Source organism: Micromys minutus (genome assembly GCF_963924665.1).
Source record: "Micromys minutus genome assembly, chromosome: 2".
Lineage (NCBI taxonomy): Eukaryota > Metazoa > Chordata > Mammalia > Rodentia > Muridae > Micromys > Micromys minutus.
Window position 1 is genome coordinate 18,603,862 of NC_137971.1, and position 23,994 is coordinate 18,627,855.

Here is a 23,994-nt window from a genome sequence, read left to right on the forward strand (position 1 = left end):
CACCCTTACAGACACATTCTTTTGTTGTTTTGTGTTGTACAGAGGGACAAGGAACAGTTAGATACTGGGGTGAGGAAGATTAGAAAATTTCCCTTTGGGCTGGAGAGATGATTCAGCAGTTAAGACCACTTTCAGAGGTCCTGAGTTCAATTCCCAGCAACCACATGGTGGCTCACAACCATCTGTAATAGGATCTGATGCCCTCTTCTGGTGTGTCTGAAGACAGCGACAGTGTACTCATATACATAAATAAATCTTTTAAAAACAAAAGAAAAGTCCCCTTCACCTTGCATAAAGGCTCCCACAAGTCCCAGCTGGTGGAACATTTTGAAGTTACTTTTTACCTGTTTCTTTTGCTTGAGTATATAAGCACCAGGTGTGTGCTTGGTGCCCTCCAAGACAGAGAGGGGCATCAGATCCTCTGAAACTGGAAATATAGATGTTTGGGAGCTGCCATGTGGGTGCTGGTTAAGGGCTCTTAACCACTGAGCCATCTCTCCAGCCCCCTTCATCTCCTACCTATCTGGAACGTTTACAGAACAGAAACTAAGAAAGTCAGCTTTGGCCTGAGGAAAGTCAGGGAAACTTGCTGCCTTCACCTGCTGTGCAGACAGGCACCCGTTCGTCCTGACATTTCTGGACAAGAGCAGGAGCCCTCAATGGAGGAAGCCAGCATCTCTCCAGGCTGGGCCCGGTGGGACATGTCTATCATCCCAGCACTCAAGAGGGTGAGCCAGGACGGAAGTTCCGGGCTAGTCTGAACTACAAAGTAAAACGTATCTCAATGAAACAGAAAGACAGCAGCAGGACAGACAGACAAGAACTGGCACATAGTAGTTCAGAGGGAGAGCACGCTCTCAGATCAGATGTCCAGCAGTGAAGAAGAGCCTCACCGATCCCCAGCAATCATTTGTCCTTTCCATCCCAACTTCCTTGGAACGGGGGAGACCTTCCGAAAATGCAAATTTAATGCGAGCGGTGGGGAGGGGGGGTCCGGCAGGGGGTGAGTTTACACTTGTAAAGTGCTTCAGAATGCCTATTCATAGGTACAAATTACTCTTACTTCCTTGCTTATAGACCCTCGGAGGGGCAAATGCAAGCAAGCTTCACTGCCCACCCACGCCTTCCCACCATGGCTACCTTGCAATTTCCAGCGAATCTCCAAGCCTTACTCCATCTCTCTGTAGAAAAGCTCTGGACTGACTCCACCGTGCTTTCCTCTACCCAGGTCTATTCTTCCTCGTTCTAAAAACTTTAGCTCTTTCCTTTCACTGGTTATGTTCCTTCCAGGACCTCTCAATGATGCCTCCTCTTTACCGTCTTCCAGCTTCATGTGATCGTGATTGTAGCCACATACCAAGCGGTGGTTCAATGTTAGCCTCTGTTGCTAGGCTGATAACTACCTCAAGTCAAGGAAACTGAACTGGAAAGGGTCGTAGCGAAAGATGTCCAAAGAACTGTTAAGTACTTCCTCCTTTAGGTAACTGACCCAAACTCGCACAGTTGCTACAGGATTTGAAAATCATTCTGAATGCAGGCCCAGGTGGCCCGGGAGGTGAAGTGAGTTTTAGGAACGAGGATCTTAACAGCTGAACTCGACGCTGCAAGCTCTGGACTCTGCCCAGAAAAGGGGGGGGGGGTTTGTCACGTGTACGCCGCAGGACCCGCAGTCTCCAGCCGCACCCCGTGTCAGGAATGCGACCCCGCCCCGCTGGGTGCGGGCCAAGCAGAGCCCGCCCCGGGACTGACGTCAATCAAGGGGGCTCCTCCGGACGTGGGGAGGGCGGGTGGGCTGGGTGGGTGGGGAGGACCCGGAGGACACGCCCCTCGCTGATAATCCGCGGATGATTGGACCCAAGGAATCTCTGCTCTTGATTTGGAGGCGGTCACGGGGAAAAGGGAGGGATAAGACACGTCCCTCCCCCTCTGCAGCAGCTGATTGGCTCGCGGAGTCTCCGCGTTCGATTAGGCGAAGTTGGCTCGGGTGCTCGGTGGAAGGCTGTGACCGAGGATTGGCTGCTGAAGGGGCTCGGAGCACTTTCTCTAAGGAACTGTGGCTGTGATCCAAGTCGCCCGGCCAGGCTCCCGGCTGCGTTCCCCCCGCCTCGGGCAGCCAAGGTAACCAGGTAGGTAGGCCACGGTCCGGTTCAGCTCTGCGTGGGAGCGCGCGGGCCGACGGTCGCAGCTAGGAATCCGCTGGGTCTCATACCCTAGATCCACTTAGGGGCTTCTCTCTGTCAGCCGCCACCTCTGAGCCCTGGGGCCCACTGTGTTGGGGATGTCGCCCTGTAACTTCAGCCAGGATATCCTCTCCCAAGCTCTTAGCCAGCCAGTCACCTCCTCTTGGCCCTTGTGATCACCTTCAGGGCTGCACTTGTCCTTTCCCAAAAGCCCGAGAGAGGTTACAGTACGCGTCTTAGCTGCCGGATCCCGATTTGGGATCTGCTGGAACTGGCTATATAGATTGACAGAACACCGATCTAACTTCCCATGGGGCTCTAACTCCAGCGAAGAGGCTGTGAATCGGTAGCGACCTCCAAAATCCCCAGACGAAGATGGCAGAGTCGTAGAGATTTCAGAACCTTCTGCCCCCTTATTTTGAACACCTTCTCAGACACCTGGCAAGAATGAAAACACTGGTGAAGTGAGCCCAGGTCAAACCACCTGGTTAATAGCCTAAGATCATCTACCAGCCTTGTGGAGTTGAGCAAGTTACCACTTCAAGAGCTCAGCTTTTTCATGGAAAAAGAATTTAATAAAAGCGCCCGCTATTATTATACCACTTCACACGAGGACCAAAAGGTCCTCAAAAGCGCAGTTCTTGCTTGACACAGCAAGCTTTCTTCTATGAACTTAGCCATAAAACCATGGTTTTAAAAGTGCACAGTGAGCCTGTCTCTTTGAAGCCCACTGAGTAGTTTACATGTTAACGTCAACCATGACGGTGATTTTATATCATCCTGTTAAACAGCCTTTATTTCTCGGTCAGCCAAGCGATGTTGAGTATCCATTATATGCCAGGTACTAGGATGGGCACTCATGCTTCCTCTCTATACCCAGTGAGGGTTTTCCCCTCAGTTCTGATTGATGAGCAAAGGAAAGGTGACTTGTCCAAGGTCAGCGTCTCTGTCACCTTAGGGGTTTCGAATTCCTTGCTCTACTAGTTCAATTTTCAGGTCATGCCTAAAATGGGTCTGGACCAAGGGCCCAGTTTCTTTCTACACTTCTGAGGCAGAGATGTTAAGAGCTCTATAGTTCTTCCTTTGATGCCCAATCCAAAATAAGTTGAAGTTCGTCATCCTCAACATTCAGTATTTCCTCTAGGGGGTTCGTTCTTAAGCTCTTGTGCCCATTTGTAGTTTTGCGATGAGTCCTTACTTATCTTACCGTCTGTGGGCTCTAGAACGAAAGCTTCATCTGTAATCCTATCGGCCCCATGCTTCCGATTTCCAGTTTTCAAATGTACCATTGTTCAAGTATGCACTGGGCTTCTTGGAGTAAGGTCTTGTCCAGGAAATTAGGAAGAGATTAATGATTGAACCCATTGGGACGGGAAGTGCCTTCTAGGAATTGTTCTGACCCCACGTCATCAATTTCCCTAATGTTACCATCTGGCCCTACCTGGAATCCTAGCTTTACTCTGTTGTCTGACTCCCAGGATGAGGCTCCCACTGGCGAAGGGCCTCAAAATCTAGAGGGTCCAAGGCTTCCCAGGGCTCATTGGGGTGTTGTTAAGTGCTGGACATTAGACTGCCTGGTGGTTTCTTGCTTAGGTGTACTCAGCTCACTGGAGGCTGGCCAGTTAAAGACTTAAAGCCCCGTAGAGGTTGCTGGAACGAAGTGGGCAGCCATTTCCTCCTGCTAAACATCTGCTAGTTGGTCCTCGGTTTGTCAACTTCTACAGAGAACACGAGATTGCTGATTCTGAAAAAAGGGACATTATTACCCTTTCTTCTACCATCCCAGGCCAGCCTAAGAGGCTACCTAGGGCTTGACCCTTAGCAGTGTTCCAGTAGCCCTCCACCCACTGTAGCAAAACAGTATCTGGTCTTCAGGGAGGCTGGGGGTGGGGAGGATTAGGCTAACTACTAGTTGAGGCATTTCTTGGAAGCTAATTAGTTAGACCTGTCCACACACGCAGCTCCCAGCCCACAAGGAGCAGGCAAGCAGGGCTATCCTTCAATATAGGCCTGTCCTTGTCATGCACTGATGACTCAACACCAGTGCAGACGCTCTTGAGACTGTCAGCACCAACCGGCTCTAGAGCAGCAGCCGGGAACCGGCCCAGAGAAGATGGGCATTCCTGAGGCCTGTCAACCACTGAGTGTCGGAACCAAGGGTAGGACACTGCGTCTTGAGTCACAGGCAGCAGTCACACTCCGAGGCAGTCCTAGAATTCTTAGTTGAAGCTGGAGATCTGAAAGGGCCAGTTCAAAGCTGGCGATGATGTCATCTAGTCAGCCAGCAGCCTTGACAGTGGTGACTGAACTAACCACTGCACAGACTTCACCCTGTGGGACGACTGAAGTCCTTCACTCCACATGGAAATGTAAGGAAGTGGGCTGACTTGCTTGCCCTGGAAAGTACCTGGCCCAGTGGTTTAAACTGTAAGTCACAGTCAAAGGACACAGTCCAGCTTCGGCCCCATCCCTTGCTGCTTTTGCAGCAGGATGGTGAAAACCGTATTATCTTCTAGGATTATTTTGAGCATCTGTGATATCGAGCACATCAGTCAGCGCAGTCACCACCCACGCTTGCCTTTTCTTTCTCATCAGCCTCAGAGCGTGCCTGGATCACTTTTGTTCTCTGCATAGAGAATTCCTGGGGGGCTAATGACCTCATGGGGCTTTAACTGGGCTCTATAATAGTGCCCAACAGACAGGTTTTCTTAGTCCCATTTTCCGGGTACAAATCCAAGTTTTATGATTTCACCTAGATGCCTTCTGTGGGTTTACCTCAGGTCTTGAAAAGAGTGAAGTTCTTAGGATAGAAACTAGGACAGTGCAAATGTGGCAGCTACTGGAATAATGAGGTGGACAGAGGCCAGACAAGGGAGGGGGTAATAGTTCTGAACGGGGTGATGACTCAGACTCTTCCAGAGAACAGAAGACCAGCAGGAGAGGGTGAGGGCTACTGCCCCGAGCAGGTTGGGGACAAACTGGAAATGCTTGTATCTGTGTCACCTTTTTTTGTAAACATGGCATCATGTAGTCCCTGCTGGCCCCAGACTCACTATATAGCTAAGGGTGGCTTCCTAGCTTTTTAACACTTTTTTTCCATGTGTTTTGAGTGTTTGACTACATGTACCTGTACATGCCTGGAGCCTGCAGAAGCCAGAGAAATAACATCAGGTTCCCCGGAATTGGGATTATAGATGGTCACGAGCAGACATGTGGGTGCCAGGAACTGAGGTCCATCCTCTGCAAGAGCAGCCAGTGCTTTCAACTACCTCGCCACCTCTCCAGAGGGTCCTCACTTTGTACTTTAATCCTCCTAGCTCTACCTCCCAGATTACAAATATGTACTACCATACTTAGTTGATGTGGTACTGGGGCTCAAGTCGAGTGCTTCATGCATGCTATGCAAACACTCTGAAATAAATGAGCTATATTCCCAGCCCCCATCCCACACTCAGCCAATTTTTAGTAAATATGTACACAGCTTTCTGTGAATATATTTTAACTTTCTCTAGTCCAATATACGACCGGCTTCTGGTTGACAGCACCTCTGAAGGAAGCCTACAGGAATGTTTGTCTCTACCTTTCATTTCAGAGTACCTGTGATGGGGACTCCAGCCTCTGTGGTGAGCGAGCCACCCCTGTGGCAGGCTTCAACAACTCAGACCCGGGTGCGCCGCAAGCAGGCCTCTGCCAACATCTTCCAGAATGCTGAGCTGGTGCAAATCCAGGGCCTGTTCCAGCGCAGTGGGGACCAGCTGGCTGAAGAGCGGGCCCAGATCATCTGGGAATGTGCGGGGGATCACCGTGTAGCTGAGGCACTGAGGAGGCTGCGCAGGAAAAGGCCGCCTAGACAGAGCCATTGCAGCCGGCTCAAGTGAGTGCCTGGGACAGGAGGGCTGAGGGTAGAGGTTCCTCTGCCCTGGCTGTGTGACCTGGAGTCAGTGACTTGGCCTCACTGTACTTGTTTCTAGTGCAGTGGTGTTGGTACCTCAAAGTCTATTGTTATTGTTAGTCACATGACCCTGTAATCCCCATAAGAAGGAAAGCCCAGTCAAAGCGGCACCACCTACTTCAGTGACTCTTGGCCAGGTAGAAGGGGGCTAAAGCCTTAGAGGGAATTAGAGATATGGTCTAAGATTATGAGGAGATCCTATGGTCACAAAGCAGTAGAGATTTTTCTGATACCTCTGCCCAAGTCACTGCCAAGGAACAGTGAGCCTCCGGGGAACCCAGGTAAACTACTGGGCCTTGAAGCCATCACTACATTTCCCTCTAGGATCTTCTCCTCATAGTCTGAACAGCAGAGACTGGGCAGACAGATCCTCGGGTCTGAGATGGCCAGTGAGTCTTTACTGTTTGGACTACCTGATGTCATCTATACCTGACTTATGGTGCCATAAATGCAAAACAAAGTGGGGAGGAGCCAGGCAGTGGTGACACACGCCTTAAGTCTCAATGCTCAGGAGTCTGAAGCAGGCATGTCTGTGAGTTGGAGGTGGACCTGGTTTCAGACAGCCAGGGATACATGAAGAAACCCTGTCTTCAGGAGAAAACAAAGAAGGTGGGGAGAGACTTGAGTATCCCATTCCCCAATCCAGCCCCACCCTGTTAACGAACAGCCAAACAGCTTTGGAAAGATGTTACACAGTTCTTGGGGCAGACAGCCTCATTTTATGGTGACAAACTCTGTCCTGTTCGCCACGCTGATGCTGGCTTATCACACACTTGTTTCCACAGAGCTCCAGAGCCTGGTTCCACAGCGGCCAATGAACAGGCCAGCACCACTGACGCGGCCTCCAGGGAGCAGTTTGGGAACTCCCGGAGAACAAGCACTACAGTCCACCGAAACTGGAACAAGCCAGGCCCCACAGGTTACCTCCACCAGATCAGACACTGACCTGTGAAGGGTGGGGAGGTACTCCCCAAATATTGCAGGGACTTTCGCCAAAGGGCTTATGGGATTATAAAAAGGATATCTGAGCAGGCCCTGTCTAGGTGAAGTGAATGGTCATAGGAATGCCCTCAGTTCAGCTCAGAACCAGCACCTGCTGGACTCTTGCACTAGTGGGACCTGTTCTCACGAAGTGAGGCAAAAATCAAGGTTGCTCACACATTAGCCTTTCTGACCTAACAGTGTATCTGGGCTCATGGCATTCCCTTGGAATAAAAGTAATATGCTCTCAAATGCAGCATCTACCATTTCTGCCACTAACTGACAGTTACTGTCACCACCCAGCTGTCTCAGTCTTGTGCCACAGGCCAGTGTAAAGGCAAATGTGTTTAAGTGGAAAATAAAAACATTTGCATCAAGATTTGTCTGAGTCTGTTACAGAAAGAGAGAATCACAAAACAGACACAGCCAGATGGGGAAGGACAAGATAGTCTCCAGGAGATAAATCTGGGCTGGATGCTTGTGTTTCTCAACTACAGGCCCAGGAGATTCCGGTACTACAGCTTTCTCTTCCAGAGGTGGGTAGGTTTCGAGAAAAAATGAGGTCTCTGCAGATAGGGCTGATCCAAAGGGGCAGACCAGGGGAAGACAGGTCAGCCCACATCAGCTCCACACTGCAGGCACTGGGGCACTGGGTAGTGTGTGTAGTTGTTGGGAGCATCATCTCTCAGACAGTACCATCAAGGGTGGGATGGCACAGGACTAATCAATCACTCTTACACATTGCACTATGGCTTGGTAACCTAGGAGTCAAGAGCTCTTCCCATTATTCCAGACAGTGATGTACCTATATGGCAGGATTGCCTCTGATGGCCAAGGATAGAAGCCAACCCTTTCCTAAATTTTCATCTAAATCATTCCTAATGCAACCTGTCTATGCTGTGACCCTTTAATACAGTTCTCATGTTGTGGTGATCCCCAAATTACTTTGTTCATACTTCATAACTAATTTTGCTACTGTTATAAATAACGTAAAATCTGTTTACTGATGGTCTTAGAAGATCCCTGTAAAACGGTCCTGCAACTCAGACTGAGAACCACTGCTCTACACATAATCCCAGAATTCTGACTAAGAAAGTATCCAGGGCAAATACTAGAGTCCCTATCAGAGAAAAATCTGTAGTAGGTATTCATACTAAAAGCGAATACATGTTCAGTTTTTGAAATGTCTTAAAACATTTGGTTTTCAAGCGCCAAGTCTTTGTAACTCCATGGAAATGTGTCTCTGTCCTTAAAACTGCATTTACCTTGTTTTCCCACAAAGAAAACTGGACAAAGAGGTCAGAACTGAATTTGTTATTCATACATTTGCATTGATTTAAATACAATACATACAATTTCTACAGTGCATTAGAAGAACAGGGCAGCAGCGCTCACCAACCAGCTTCCGCTCCTAGACAGGCCTAAGGCTGGCAGAAGAACGGCTGTTCTGAAGTACCTGACACTCTGGGCTCCTGGCACGCCCAAGTCCATATTCAAGGCAACTTGAGTACAGGCTTCAAGGGAGGGAGGCAGGAAAGGCCGCCTGCACCCTTGCCCACTGGGCCTGGCACTGGCTCCCTCTTCCATTGGACCCAATTTCCTCCTGATGGCAGACCTGATCTGGTGCAGCACTGAGTTCTCTCTAGGCACCACTGGCTCTCTGGCTCTCCAGTGGGGAGTCTCGCCAACAGGCTGGTGTGAGGATACCTGTGAAGAACACCATACACCTGGACCCCTGCTGGCTCCTGTGATGAGGCAGGGAGTCTCTCAAACATGGTTCTGAGGCCAGAGTCCACATGGGCTGGATGGGATTGTCAAGACAGGGCAAACAACAGTGACTCCGTCCATAGGGCATGCATATCCAGTGCTCGAAGATTCATGTTGCTGAGTGGAAGCCCATAGTAAGCTGGCTCCTGGGCTGGGAATGGACAGGGAGCTGTTTCTGCCCTGCCTCTGGGCGATGGGAGCCAGGCAAGCAGATGAGGCACAGCTGTGCTTCTCACTCCTGTTCTTTGGTTTTTTTTTTTTTTTTCTTTTTTCAAGCCTTCAGGACATTTCTTTCCAAGGCTGACTGACCAATTGTAGAGTGTGAGAACACTCATGGGTCCACAGCACAGGGTGTGAACACTGCTGCTGCCTCTCAGCCACACGCAGCCCCCTTTTCACTCCCTCCTGAAGCCAATTCTTTGCTTTGGTGTAGAAAGGGTTCAAACACCTGGCAAGGGAGAAGACATGGAAGCAGGAAGATGCACGTTGAGCGGGACAGGCACTGGGGGACTGTTTGAAGGCCTCTCTTCAAGGAGCTGAGCAGAAACCAGCCCAGGACAAGAAGGCAGGGAGCCAAGGGGCACACCAGTTAGGAGGCAGAACACAGGTCCTGTTTCTTCCAGGCAGCAGTGGTAACACATGAACGGAGACGCTGTCCTGGCTGCTCATGGACCTACTGACCCACAACCCCTGCTGAGAGTCACTCCAGAACCCAAACTGAAGTCATTTAAGAGTGGAGGAAGATAGAATAACAAACAGAAAAGTAGGAAAGGATGGGACTAGGGACCAGGAGTGAGGCTGTGCCAGGCTCCCCACAGAGCCCTCCTAGCACCCGGCATGCAAGTAGGCCAAGTCAATCACCTCCATGCTACCCAACCACTCCTGGCACAGCACAGCTGCCAAGGCTAGCCTCTCTGGCTTCAGCTGAGTGCCGGGCAAGTACAGCAGGACAGATAAAAGGTCTGTGCAGAGCCTCTGAGATGCAAAACATAAACCTGCACTGCCAGAAGGAGTCAGTACCAGTGTGGCAAGAGGTGGGTCAATTTGGCAAAACCAGAAAGGAATGGCTTCTGTCTATGGGCCAGCGATGGGCCTCTGACAGCTCAGCTCATGGAGTAACAACTGCTAGGTATCACAGCGCCTGTGTCTGAGCAAATTTAGGTTTTAGATTAAGGGCTTCTGATATCAGAGGATCTAATATGGGTTTTCCTATAAGCATTTAAACTTGTTTCTGTTGTTTTTGTTTCTGATGCAGAATATAGTAGGGAACCTGGATGGAGAGGTTGTCAGGGAGATGGGACTTTCCCAACCAGCCACCAAATGCTAGGAGGGAGTTGCTCCTCCTCAGCCACCTGGGCTCCTTGCCTGGACATCAGCCTCCCCAACACTCTGAAGGTCCAGGAACATTCTTGTCCCTGATTGTGCTTCTCCCTGCGGGTAGGAAAGCCCTGAGAGAGGTGGCAAGCAAAGAGGAAGGGCTCTGAAAGGTTCTGCTGTGCACCAGCTTCTCTGGCCTCCTCGAACCTGGGTCTCCAGGCTTCCTCCCAGCCTGTCACCTGCAGGATTTCTTCTGCCTGCCTCTGGGGCTACCACCATGAAAAGAAGGGCTTCCGACTCTGAAAGCTCTGTGTGTAGGATTCACTTGCAGACCGCTGATGAGAACGGGCTGTCTCAACAATCACAGGTGGCATCTGGACAAGGTGCAGGGGACTCTTATTGTCTTTTAGAGCCTGGGTCAAATTTAGGATCTGCATTGGAAAAAAGAAAAGAAAAAGTGAAAAGCCTAGTATTCTAAGCCTGCCTTGTAAACAGTATCATCCTTCAGCAAATGCCGGGTTGGAGAGGTGGCTCAGAGGTTAAGAGCACTGACTGTTCTTCCTGAGGTCCTGAGTTCAATTCCCAGTAACCACATGGTGGCTCACAGCCATCTGTAATGGGATCCAATGAACTCTACTGGAGTGTCTAAAGACAGCTACAGTGTACTCATATAAATAAAAATAAATAAATCTTTAAAAAAACAAAAAACAAATACCAATGAAAATTTCATGGAAGTAGGCTGTTTACAAAAGTAGGAATGTAAGGCTGGAGAGGTAGTTCAGTGATTAAGAGTATGTACTGCTCTTGCAGGGGACCTAAATTCAGCTTCTAGTATCCCTGTCAAGTATCTCACAACCACCTGTAACTCCAGCTCCAAGGAATCTGATGCCCTCTTTTGTAAGACTAGGGCACCACACTTGCACACACAAATATACACAGACATAAACATATAATTTTAAATGAAAATTTGAAAATGTGGGGACTAGGGAGATGGCTCATACTTAAAAGGCATTGGTTGCTCTTCCATAGAATCTGGGTTCAATTCCTAGCACCCACATGGTAGCTCACAACCATCTGTTAATTCTAGTTCCAGGGCATCTGACCTTGTTCCTGGTCTTTATGGGCACCATTCATACAAGTGGGGTACAGATACGCATACAAGCAAAACACCCAAGAAAATAAAAATGGTCCTAAATTTCTTTTAAGAAAGTAGGAATCTGGTCTGTTGAGATGGCTCAGCAATTAAGAGCACTGACTGCTCTTCCAGAGGTCCTGAGTTCAATTCCCAGAAATTGCATGGTGGCTCACGACCATCTGTAGTGGGATCTGATGCCCTCTTCTGGTGTGTCTGAGGACACTGACCATGTACTCACATACAAAAGAATAGATAGACAAATCTTTAAAAGAAAGGAAGAAAGAAGGAATCTGAATAGGCAATCCACATTAGTGGATACAACCTCATTAACAAGTTTTAAAACCTGTGTTTGCCTGTATAAGGTAGGAAGGTAGTTTGAGGGCCAGGAATCTGAGACCAACCTGGATATTACGGTATATTCCTGCCTTCAAACAAACAAGCAAACAAAGGCATTATAATCACAAGTGGAAATATTCTTTGCCCTTAAAAAGAAAGAAAGAAAGAAAGAAAGAAAGAAAGAAAGAAAGAAAGAAAGAAAGAAAGAAAGAAATAGAAAATATGACCTGAGAGGTGGAGAGAGCTCAGAGAGACAGACTGCATGGGCTAGAATGTGGAATAATCATACGGGAAAGCTGAAAAGAATCCCCTTCGACCTTGTAATCCTCTCTAAAATTTGTTTGTGCTGGGGTCCAAACCCAAAGCTTCATAAGCACCAGGCAGGTGCACCTCGACTAAGACCTTCTTACCAAAGGTTCAGAGTGTCAACATGCCTGGCCCTGTCATTTTGAAGGGTAGGTAAACTGGCTGAGTGTGTGTGACTAAGCTAACTATGATTATCAGAGTCAGGAGGCTACAACAGAGTCCTACCCTGTGATTATTTACCCACAGGTCAACAGCTGATCCAAAAAGTTTCAAAACAAGAGACACAAAGTCAGACTACTCTGCTGGGTTCCCTGCAAGTTTCCTCTCCACTGTTCTTTGCCAGAACACATTGTAGGTCTGCCCCTGAGTATGCAGTCAAGTTGCAATTCCTATGCTCAAACCAATGTTTCCTTTGCTTATATAACACTCCTGTTGCAAAAACTGTTCTAAAGACATTAAGAACACAGGTAGAGAGAAAGGTAAAATTTCACTAGCTAATTCTCCCCTAGCTTTAGCCCTAACTAGATGGTTGCTAGCTCTAACTGGGTATAACGGGAAGGCTGCTATGGTGTTGCCAAGAGACTGAGATGAGAAATGACTGGAGAAGAGGGTATGATACAGATGAGGTGCCACCTGGATTCTCTTAGGAAGCAAGTCAGTTCCTTCATCCCGAGGCCTGTAATACCAGAGTCTACAATGTAGCTTTCTCAAAGTTATGCCAGCCTCATTGAGTATACTGGGTATACTTGCTTTACTTGGAAAAGCAGAATATTGGTATTTAGATAGACTAATAAATGACAGCTCTTAAAATGTCCTGACTATCCCATTTCCAAAGAAAAGGAGCTCAGCAAGCCCAAAGGTGCTCTTTGGGAGCCTTTGGCTAAATGGTAGGAAGAATAAATATATACTTGTGGTGGAAAGACTAATACATTCTTTGAAGGTTCAAGTTAGTAAAAGAGTTATAGACACAAGCCTGTCATCTCTTAGCACCTGGAAATGGAGCCAGGATGGTCAAGAGTTTTGGACTACATAAAAACTTTAGGTCCAGCATGGGCTATACAACAAGCTATCTCAAAGAAAAAGATTCAAGAAATGAGCATGATAGCACATGCCTTTAGTCCCAATCTCAGGAGGCAGAGGCAGGTGGATCCATGTGAGTTCAAGACCAGCCAGGTCTACAAACTGAGTTCCAAGATAGACAGGGCTATGGCAGAAACCCTGCAATAATAATAATAATAATAATAATAATAATAATAATAATAAGAAGAAGAAGAAGAAGAAGAAGAAGAAGATTCAAGAAGCTGACTTTCCTATTTACAACTATTTCTAAAAATATCTAATTTTAACACCATGAAGCAAGTCCATGAGAGAAGTGATGGAAGGGGAGAGTCAGAAGGTCCCACAGGCAGGCAATGGAGCACGAGGTTCCAGACCCACACACTCTGATCAGTTTGTATCCGTCACTGCTGAGCTCTCCTTAAGTGATACTTATGACACCAATACCCTACAATTTTTCTTAGTCTTAGAGAGAGGGTCTAACTACATAGCTCTGGTTGTCCTGGAGCTCACTATGTAGACCAGGCTGGCCTCAAATTCACAGAGCTCCAAACTGCCTCTCCCTCCTGAGTGCTGTAATTATAGATGTGCACCTCCATGCTTGGTTGCACACAGTTTTGACAATTCCAGGTTCCTATAGTTCCTTCTGAAAGTTAAATAAAAAGAAAAAAATATATATATAACTTATACAACAAAACTATGATTATCTGCATGTTTACCTTGTGCCCCGCAGTATTTTTCCTTATTGCTTACCATGAATTCTCTTCTGCATTTGTCCGCAACAGAGCAAGATAGAGTTACTTGCAGATGTTACCAGCATCACAGAACCTGTAACTGGTGTGATCTGCCCAGTTATCAAGCTGAGTGAGGCATGTAGCCTGGAGTGATTCAGACAGTGTGCTGGTTTATTTACCAATAATGCACACAGCAACTAGTACAGGGCTAAGCACTCAATAATAAGTACTTCAGCAAACCCTGGTATCAGCACTCTGGAAGAGGGAGGAGATTGCAGAAGGCTACCTTCCCTCTCCTGTAGTTCAGGGCAGAGTCATAATTATATATGTCACACAGTTAAAAGGCAGTCAAACACAATACTCCAGCTGCTCAGCACGAGCATATAACCCTTCCAGAGATAAAGAGACAATGAAGGATGTCCCAGGCTTACCTGGCCTCTCATGACAGCAATCTGCTTATGGAACTGGCCCCTGTCGAAACCAGGATCTTTCTACAAGAGAAGGGCAGAAGGGAGATGATGGAACCATGTGAACGCCTCTCAGGAAACCACCTTTCTCTCCCCAGTTAAGTTTCTAAGAGTACTCAGCACACAGAAAGGAAGCAGCAGGCTGGAAAGTACACTATTTCCTGTCCCACTTACAACACTGAACTTTTGGTCCTCCTACCTCCCCTGTTGAGTACTAGAGCACACAGGCTTCGTGTGGTGCTAGAGATGGAACCAGGACTCTGTATGCTAAGCAAGCATTCTGCAAACTGAGTTATGCCACTGTATTGTCAGGGCTGCCACTTCTTTCAATCCCTCCAAACCAGCTCCAGCTGGTATGTGGTAACCTTACTCTTCTGGCTAACTGGAGTGAGAATGGTGTAAAACAATAAATATCCTTCTTGGCTTGTGTCAGGACTAAGAAGAAAGACCAGAAAGAACGGCCTTTTTCCAAAGGGCTGACCTTGAAGAGTTCATATAGGTCCTCCTCCAAGTCTTTGATGAAGTTAGGGTCTGAAATCTTTGGAAGAATCAAATCTTTGATCTCCTGAGAGAATGGAACTTTTGCCTGAGGCAACCAGGCCCAGTAAAAAGGATCTGAAAAGAGAAAAGGCACACAGCAAAGCTGGTGCTGGAAAAGTCCCAAAACACAACGCTTCCCAACAAAATATATCACCAACAAAATCCACATTCAAGACTTGCTGACCCTAAGACTGCACAACTGGTAAACACAGGACTCAGGTGTCACACTCAGAGCTGCCTAATCTCAGAGTTCTGTTGCAGGTGACATACGACCTTCCACAACAGGCCTATCCAGATACACTTCTTGCTAGACTCTCAGATGGTCCTGAGATGAAGGCTGGCACTACAAAGGCACTAGTGACTCTACTCCTGTCTTTTCCAGATTCTCAGTTACAATGGGATATGGAGTACAACAAGGAAGACAGAGCACTGACAGCAATTCATCTGCAGAAACCCAAATGAAATAAAATATGAAGAGATGAGCTTGAATTCAAAGTGAAAATGAGAAAACCATCTTTATACTGATTCATTTACTTTGCAAAACTGAGAAAAGGAACCCAGGGGCTATACACACGTTCCATACCAGCCCATATGCATCTGTTCTCTCGTTACCCATAATGCCCCACACTAGCCCATAGACATTTGCTCTCTCATTACCCATAATGCTCCACACCGGCTCATAGGCATCTGGTCTCTATTACCCATACAATCTAGTGGAAATAATAAATGGTAAAAATTAAAGTAGTTTATACTATGGAATAGTTGCCGTATGCTGCTGGTTATTTTGTAAAATGCCTGAGGCTACAGTATTTCACTAATTTTTTGGCTGACCCTACTACAGCAATCAATAGAGCAGTCCAGTGCTCTAAACTTACATGCTCTCCAGGAGTCGGGATGCTTCAGTGGGAATGCTAGCCCATTGTCTATGGCAGCCACCTTGATAACAGGCTCCCTCACCATTACCCAATCTGTATCCTGTGGAATAAAGAGACTTGCTCAGACCTTTTAAAATAGCAGCAAAAAGGGATGATGGGGCTGATATGTAACTCTAATTCCAGCACTCAGGAGGCGGAGGCAGGAAGAGTTCAAGGCTAGCATAGTGTATATAAGTTCCAAACCAGCCACGGCTACATAGAGGGATCCTGCTTCAAACAAACAAGCTAATGAATAAGCAGCAGCAAGACGCCTCATCTCAGCCCGTCCTTTAGCTTCCCTAGATCTAACTGCTACTGGTCTTCATACTGTTTTCTGGACCTGGTTTATTAGTAGCATCTGAGTCTGTTCAAGATTCTCTGGAATTTCTCCCTCTTACCCCACCCCTTACTCCCAGAGACAGGAGTCTTACTATGTTGCTCAGGCTGGTCTCTACCTCCTGAATGCTAGTGTTACAAGTATGTACCATATACATTGCTAGAGATCCTTGATTATTCTGAAACATGTACATTTATTTACCTAGAACTTGCCCGGTCTTTAGTAGGATAATGACAAAAACAAAAATAGTTGGAAATTATTCTAAGGTAAAATGTAAGAATAGAAGGAAAAAATTTTTTGTGTCACTGGGCCAAGGTCTTTTAGAGTGGAACCTAGCTCAGACATGACTTCACTGGTAATGGTAACAATGTCTCCAATTTCCATTGAGAAAACAGAATCAAGATGACAAGTGGCTGGTTTTTATACAAAGTAACCATCATGAGTCACTGATACACAACAAATGAAAAAGACAAGCCTGGCAGTGGTGGCACACTCAGGAGGCAGAGGCAGGCAGATCTCTGAGTCCTAAACCAACCTGACCTATAGAACACGTTCCAGGACAGCCAGGGCTACAAGGAGAAACTCTGACTGGAAAAAAAAAAAAAAAAAAAAAACACAAAACAAAAGAAAAATGAAAAGGAGAGGAAGGGAGTGGAGAGAAGGGAAGGGGAGGGGAGGGAAGAGGAGGGAAGGGAGGAAGGGAGGACAGGACAGGAACAGAGTAGAGAGTCAGCAGCCCTGGCAGGCTACACCTGCAACACTATGCCTATGGGGCCCCGTGATTTCTTCAGGCACAGTGGCACCATCACAGGAACAGAATTGTAGCAAAGATGGCTTGAGGTTAAAGAGCACTGGCTGCTCTTGTAGAGCACATGGATTTGATTCCTAACATCCCATGGTGGCTCTGAGCCACAGATCAGATGCACTCTTCTGGCCTCTGCGGACACCAGGTACACATATGGTGCACAAACAAGAACTCATGCACATGAATTCAACCTTCAAAGAAAAGAAAACTTGAAGATAAAAGGCACTGAAACTTTCTCTAAACTTGCAGGGCCTAATTTGTTTGTTTTAAAAAAAAGTGCCCCATGGCTTGAAAACCACTGGGATAAACAATCTTAGGCAGATTCATTCAATGTAACATGTCTTAGACCTTTACTATGCTATGGTGCAGCATGAGGCTCAAAAGATATGCTTTTATATGCTCCAAACTTACTACTTTTCTTGATGCTATCCCAATTAATATCGCTCAGCAAGATGTTCCTTAAAACACACAAAAAACTATACCAATTATAACTTTAAATCCTTGTGTTTCTCTGACTCTTCTGAACATTTGTGACCTAAATCTCTATTCTGTATTTCCACAGTTTAAGGGTTATTCCTCCTATCTTCCTCTTTGATATGGAGCAAGCTCTTACCCGACAGCCAGAATTATCCATTGGACAGTCATATTTGATCAACCAGTTGTCATTGCCTCGGTCTGCAAACAGAAACAGAGCAGAAATAACTTGTCTGACTTTAAAAATGATGGATTAAACATTTGGGATACGTGGACCACCCCTCCAACTGAGATCAACTATGAGGCAGGATAAAATATTTTAAAATCTCTGAAAGGCACTGGTGATTTTAATACAATCATAAAAATCTGAGTCAAAATCCCAGCACTTAGGAGGCTGAGGCAGGAGGATCATAAATTCAAGGCCAGCCTAGTTCTTACCACAACACTGTCTTGGAAGAGAGAAAGCGAAGAAAGGAATCTAAGAGCTGGTACCAAGAGAGAGAGAGTACACACAGAAAGAATTTTATACCTATGGCTTCCTTCCCCTACTGCACCACCCACTGATTTGGGAAGAGGTGGTTAGAAGGCTGGGAAATGGGACAGTGGTTCTTGAAAGAAAAAACTTGGAGGCCATCTTGTAGGCAACCAAAGGTCCTCCTCAATATCTGACGCTAATGTGACCCTGGGGCTACTGGTGACTTAGGTGATAGCCCTTCATAAACTCTATACTCTGGATAAGTTATACCCAGTACCCAAGACTCTCAAGCATCTTCTCAAATCTGATAAAGTATATGACAACCAACCAATCAAGCACAAAAACAAAAACAGAACAAAAATGAGACCCCCCCCCCAAAAAAAACCCTTGAAATACCTCCAAACAAGGGACTTATCTTCTATACACTTTTAAATGGCCAAGTAAAATATTTAGTATTTTCCAGAGATAAAAGGTACAGCCAGGAATAGAGATACAGGCCTATAACCAGCACTCAGGAGGTGAAGACAGCAAGATTGGGAGTTCAAGGTCACCCTGGGTTAAATAAGACTTTTAAAACATCAACAGAAAAAAATAAAATTAAAGAAAAAACTAAATTATTAGCAAATTAAGGGGAAAAGAAAAAAAGAACCAAGTAGCAATTCTAGAGCTGAAAATCCCTGGTATGAAGTCTGGAACTCAAGCCGTACAGGCTGGTGGAGCATGCCTTTAATCTCATCACTTGGAACCTAGGGAGGTGGGTCACTATAAGTTCAAGGCTAGTGTAGGCCAAATAGCAAGTTCCAGGCCAGTCAAGGCTCCAAGGTGATACAAAACAGTAACAAAAAAGGAGAAGGGTAGAGAAGGGCCACTCAGGAAACTGAGACTGAAAGATCATCAGTTTATACCAAACCTATCTGGACTATATGTTATGGAAAGGCCACCCCACAACCCCACCCCAAAACAAACAACCAAAACATTTGTCAAAATGAGAATGAGTCTGGTAAGCCATCCATTTTTAAAAAGATGAATGCACATTATGAATACAATGTCCTTGCAGGTGAACAAAGTATTCTGGTAGTTGGGTACAGTCACTTGTCTATAATCCTGGAATTAATGAGGCTTGAGGCAGGAACATCAAACATTCATGGCCAATACAGGCCACGGGCTGTCTCAAAAAAAAAAAAAAAAAAGAAGAAAGAAAAAAAAAAAGAGGAGGAGGAAAAAACAGAAGAAGGAAGGAAAAAGAAGAGTGGGATAAAGGATTGGGGGAAGAAGTAGAAAAAAAAGTAACAAAGTGCCAGGAAAGGAAATAATAGTAGATAATTCTGTTATTTGGGGAAATGCTAATGGTTTTACAAAGTCTCAAATTTTTTTCTTCCTTTTAGCAATTCTGAAACTACTTTCTGTGCTGTATTGGATTAAACAAATGTATAAATTTATCATATTATTTTATTTATTGTATTGTATCGTTAATAGTTGTAATGGGAGCTAGGTCAGTCTATATTCAGAAAGAATTATAAATCAAAGGTAGCTAAAATGAATCTGTGTCTGAATGAAAACAGAGGTATCTGGATGATCTTACACATTCCTGTAGCTGTAAACATATCCTTTTTAAAAAGAAGAACCTCAGAGAAATGACAATTCCAGCTTGGAATCAGCAAATAAACCTAGAACATCTTGTGCCAGAAATTAAGGAAGTGCTTATAGCACATACACATCAAAAGAGCATAGGAACAGTGGCCAAATTAGGGCATTAAAATAAATAAGGACAGAAAGTGAGTAAATATATTAAATAAAAAGGGGTGATGCACACCTTTAGTCCCAGTGCTCAGGCAGCAGAGAGGTGGACCTCTGTGTGTTCAAGGCCAGCCCAGTGTACAGACAGGACAGCCAGGGCTACACAAAGAGACCCTATCTCGATAAACAAACAAGTCTATGTGTTCGCTGTGGCAAAGTACCTGGGAAAGAAATCAGCTTATAAGGAGGAAACATTTAGTTTGGTTGGGTTTCAGCCCAAGGTCACCTGACCCTGTTAACCCAGGTTTGTAGGAGGCAGAACACAGCAAGGAGGATATAGTGAAGGAGGATGTTCACCTAAAGATGGTCAGGAGTCAAACAAAAAAGAGAAGGGGCTACACAAGACTGAAGGAGCTGAAAGGGTCTGCAACCCCATGGGAAGAACATTATTAACTAACCAAACCCACCACAGCTCCCAGGGACTAAACACCACACAATGAGTTCTTAATGGAGAGACAGACCCATGGCTTTAAGTGCATATGCAGCAGAGGATAGCATTCTCTGGCATCAATGGGAGGAGAGGTTCTTCTTCCCAGTGTAGGGGAATGCCAAGGCACTGAGGTGGGAAAGGGAGATTGGGAGAGGGAGCACCTTCATGGAAGCAATAAAAGGGGGAGGGGGATGGGATTGGGATTGGAGGAAATGTAAATTCAGAGAATATCCAATTTAGAGAGAGAGAGAGAGAGAGAGAGAGAGAGAGAGAGAGAGAGAGAGAGAGAGAGAGAGAGAAGGGACCAGGGCCCCAAGCCCCCTTACTTCAAGAGCATGACACCAGTGACCTAAACTTCTGTCTAATAAGTTCTATCTTTTATCACTTACATAAAAAGACATTCACACACCATGCATGGATACATTGTACAATAGAGAAAATCCAAGAGATAATCAAGAATCCAAGAGACCATCAAGTTACCAAAATTAGAATCACTAATGGGAGAGGACATGCTTCCTGATGCTGCTCTAAGAACCTAATAACACTTCTGTGACACTCCTGCTAAAACGCATATGCTTAATCTAAGCTAGCTGTCAGGAAACAGATACACCATGCTGAAGAGCATTCTAAAACAGACAAGCAAAACAGTCACTGGTCTTCCAAACAACATTCTTCCAAAATGCTAACTAACATCATGCTATAACTGTTCCAGACTGAGGGAGAAATAAGAGAGAACCACCAGACAATACAATGGTCCAGACGTCTTATTTATGACCTACCACTGTCCTCCAACTGGCTACATATGAGCTGTTTTCCCTCCCCTTTCATATATGCTCTGATAAAGTTTCCTTTTCACTTAAAGGAGAAGTTCATGCTTGTCTTTGATGTGTCCCAGTTGCTACTATTAATAATCTTGTACCTAGGACCCACTGTTCAGAATAGTAAGTTCTTATGGCAACAGCCTAGGGACTAGCTAAGATCACTAAAACTGACAGACAGGCAATTCTGCAATGCAGAGATGCTGGACAAAGGGATGATTCATGTGTTGGGTAAGACAGCAAGAAACTTGAAGCTACTCAGAATAGAATCTTTTTAAAAAGTTATATAAAATGTATGCATTATTTATTTCTGAACCTTCCCATTTAATATTTTTAGACCACAGGTAACAACAGTTAATACAACTACAAATAAAGGAGGACTATGTATAAAGTCAGTCATCAAGCAACAGCAAACCAACAACTGAAAGGCTGGATACAGGAGCTCATGCCTACTTTCCAAGAAGCAGAAATAGTGCACTGATTTCTAGACTAGCTTGAGCTACACAGAACAGTCTTGGCTACAAGGAGTAACCTTGTCTTGAAGGAAGAGGAACAGGAGGAAGGGGGGAGGAGTAAGAGGAAGAAGAGGAGCAGGAGGAGGAGGAGGAAGAAGAAAATTCACAAAATTCCATAATTAAACAACAAAGTCTTTAACCAACGGATGAAGGAAGAAATCACAATGGCAACTAAGAAAAGCTTACAAAACAATGGAAGCAAACAGACACCTTACCAAAATGTATAGGATACAACAGCATAGCATCTAGTGATGGATCTATAGCTACAAATACTTATGTTGTAAAATGAGAAAGCTCACCAATCAACAGCTCCACCTTATAGCTTACAGAAGGAGAAAGAACAACAAACTGAACACTAATGGAAGAGAGGATGTGGCACCAGGGCAGATGCACCCTGAACAGAGAAAAAGACAAACGAGGACACCAAAAGCAACAGCAGGAACTCGTGGCAGCACATGCTTTTAGTTATGGCACTTGGAAGGCAGATGCAAAGGACCTTGGTGACTCTGAGGCCAGGACTGGACCACATAGACACCAGGACAGCAGGGGTCACATGGTGAACCGTAAAGCCCTATCTTAAAAGCCAAAACTACACAAACGAGCCAAAATCAACGAAAGGGACAAAGCTTTAGCTAGACAGAATAAGGGGAGAGACAGATAAAAAACGAGAGCAGAAATATTACCAACGATTCTATAAACACGAAAAGAACTTAACACTAAAAATAATTTGATGCCAAAAAACTCAATGACCTAGATGAAATGGAGAAGTCCTAGACACACAAATCTTGCCATGATTAGATCACAAAGAATCAGAAAATCTCCTACAGAGACTGATTAGTAATCAAAATGTCCTGCTAAGAAGCATAAATCTAAAGCTTTTATTCTCAATACAAGTAGAATTGGTCAGATCAGAAAATTCAAGTTCACCAACATATTTGAAAAAAAAAATCATGCCAGGCATAGTGACCCACTTAATCCCAGCACTTGGAGACAAAGACAGGTAGATCTTGGTGAGTTCAAGGTCCCAAGACAACCTGAGATAAAGAAACCCTGTTTCAAAAAACAACAAAGAAAAATCAATGATCTGATTTCAGAATCTACTTCAAAAAGTCATAGAAATGAAGGACTCTAGAATGAATGTACTTTTCACAGGTAAATTCCAACTCAGGTTTTACTACCTCTGATAACTTGCAGATACTGTATCTGGACAAAATTTAACCTGGAAAATTGGTCTACCAGGCCTCCCCTAAATATGCACAGGAAAACATCCTCACAGGCAGTGGTTTCAGTCCCCAGAGCTCCAAGTCCATCTCAATCCTTGGACGTCTGGTACAGAGCACGGGAGCACCCCGGCCACTCACCAGTGTTGCGGATGATGTAATCCAGTACCACCAACCGCTCAAACTGCAATAGTAGCTGTCGGTTCGTGTTCTCAGGAAGAGGTTCTGCTTCAAAACGCCGCAGCCAATAGTCTGCATCTTTGTAGCCTTCAACAAAGAGCTGGAAAGATCCGACCTACAACCGAGAGAAAGGAATAAAAGCATCTCTGTAGAGGTCAAGTTAAAGACCTCAGAAGTAAGCCACAGACCCACAAAAGCCCTGTGGAGTTCACACCAGAGAAAGGAGCGTTTCCAGGGTATCATGCCTTTATCTCCTTGTAAGGTCAGGAGAACGGGTGTGGGGAGAGTCATCCACACAAGCTGTAGAGTCCTATTCAAATGGTCTAGACTCTAGAGGAATAAAGTAAGGACTGTTAGGTCCCCGGCAGAAATGAGAAAGACAAGAACCTCAGCTAGGCCTTTCACATGCACAAAGTCTGTAAGCACCCTGCTTCTCATCTTGAGTGATTACACCTCCATAAACCATCAACTTTGCTAAGTCACATAGGTGCAATCTATACCTTTGGTGGTAGACCGATGCGGTTAAACCGCTGCCCAACTTTTGGCACTTTCTCTAGTGCAAGCCGCTTGCCCCTGGACTTTACTCGGTCAATGGCACTATAGTTGAAGGTTTCACTGGCCAGGTATACTACCTACAAAGGAAAGAGAAAATATATTTAGGTTGGAATTAAGTTTAAGAAAGGAGACTAGCATGGCAGAGAACAGAACTGTTTCTCTTCCAAGGAAAGAGCATTTCTTGGTCTTCTGGTCCAGGGTAATCAATATGGCTAATTTGAGTAATAGGATGTTGATAAAATGATGTATATTTCCCACAACTCTTAGTTCATATTTCCTAATGTATGACATTGTACAGAAAGGGCTCTGAGATGGCAGAGCCACACCATCTAACAGTCTCATATCCCTTGTGATGTGAATGACTCTGGCATAGGAAGACATGTCTGTGATCTCAGCATTTAACAAAGGCAGCTGAATCTGCAAGGTTGAAGCCAGCCTGGTCTATGCAGTTAGTTCCTGGCCAGAATGGGCTATAGAGTGGTCTCAAATGGAGAACAGGAGGAAAGGAAAGGTAAAGAAAGGGGTCTAGTCATGATGTTTTTTGTGCATTTTGTAAAGGTTACCCTTGCTATTCAAAACCTGATTGTTCTGCCCCCCTTGTTTCAATCTGGACATGGCACTGTAATGCTAGGCAAGAAGCTCCTGCCTCAATTTTGCATAAACAATTCTTACCATTTATTCTCTGCCTTGTCAATAAATGCTG

The 23,994-nt window shown here is 45.4% G+C and overlaps 2 protein-coding genes across 2 annotated transcripts in view; one reads left to right on the forward strand and one right to left on the reverse strand.

Annotated features, from left to right (window-relative positions):
• Positions 1–1,961: 1,961 nt before the first annotated feature.
• Positions 1,962–7,462, forward strand: AVPI1 (arginine vasopressin induced 1). Its single transcript, XM_080912546.1, has 3 exons — positions 1,962–2,126; positions 5,773–6,054; positions 6,918–7,462. Exons 2-3 carry the CDS (start codon positions 5,783–5,785, stop codon positions 7,075–7,077), a joined length of 432 nt encoding a protein of 143 aa, XP_080768672.1. The 5' UTR covers positions 1,962–2,126; positions 5,773–5,782; the 3' UTR covers positions 7,078–7,462.
• Positions 7,463–8,412: 950 nt separating this feature from the next.
• Positions 8,413–23,994, reverse strand: part of PI4K2A (phosphatidylinositol 4-kinase type 2 alpha) — a 29,174-nt gene continuing 13,592 nt past the window's right edge. Inside the window, exons 3-9 of the mRNA XM_080911299.1 lie at positions 23,237–23,368; positions 22,698–22,851; positions 17,441–17,502; positions 15,647–15,746; positions 14,713–14,846; positions 14,196–14,255; positions 8,413–10,628 (exon numbers count right to left, since the gene is read on the reverse strand). Coding sequence (XP_080767425.1) covers positions 10,467–10,628; positions 14,196–14,255; positions 14,713–14,846; positions 15,647–15,746; positions 17,441–17,502; positions 22,698–22,851; positions 23,237–23,368 — 804 coding nt within the window. The 3' untranslated portion in view covers positions 8,413–10,466. The remainder of the gene's footprint in view (positions 10,629–14,195; positions 14,256–14,712; positions 14,847–15,646; positions 15,747–17,440; positions 17,503–22,697; positions 22,852–23,236; positions 23,369–23,994) is intronic.

Bases quoted from the DNA above. Each gene is read 5' to 3' on its own strand.
- AVPI1 (XM_080912546.1), top strand. From the start codon at position 5,783: ATGGGGACTCCAGCCTCTGTGGTGAGCGAGCCACCCCTGTGGCAGGCT. The intron at 6,055-6,917 runs GTGAGTGCCTGG...TTGTTTCCACAG, and splicing joins AGCCATTGCAGCCGGCTCAA to AGCTCCAGAGCCTGGTTCCA.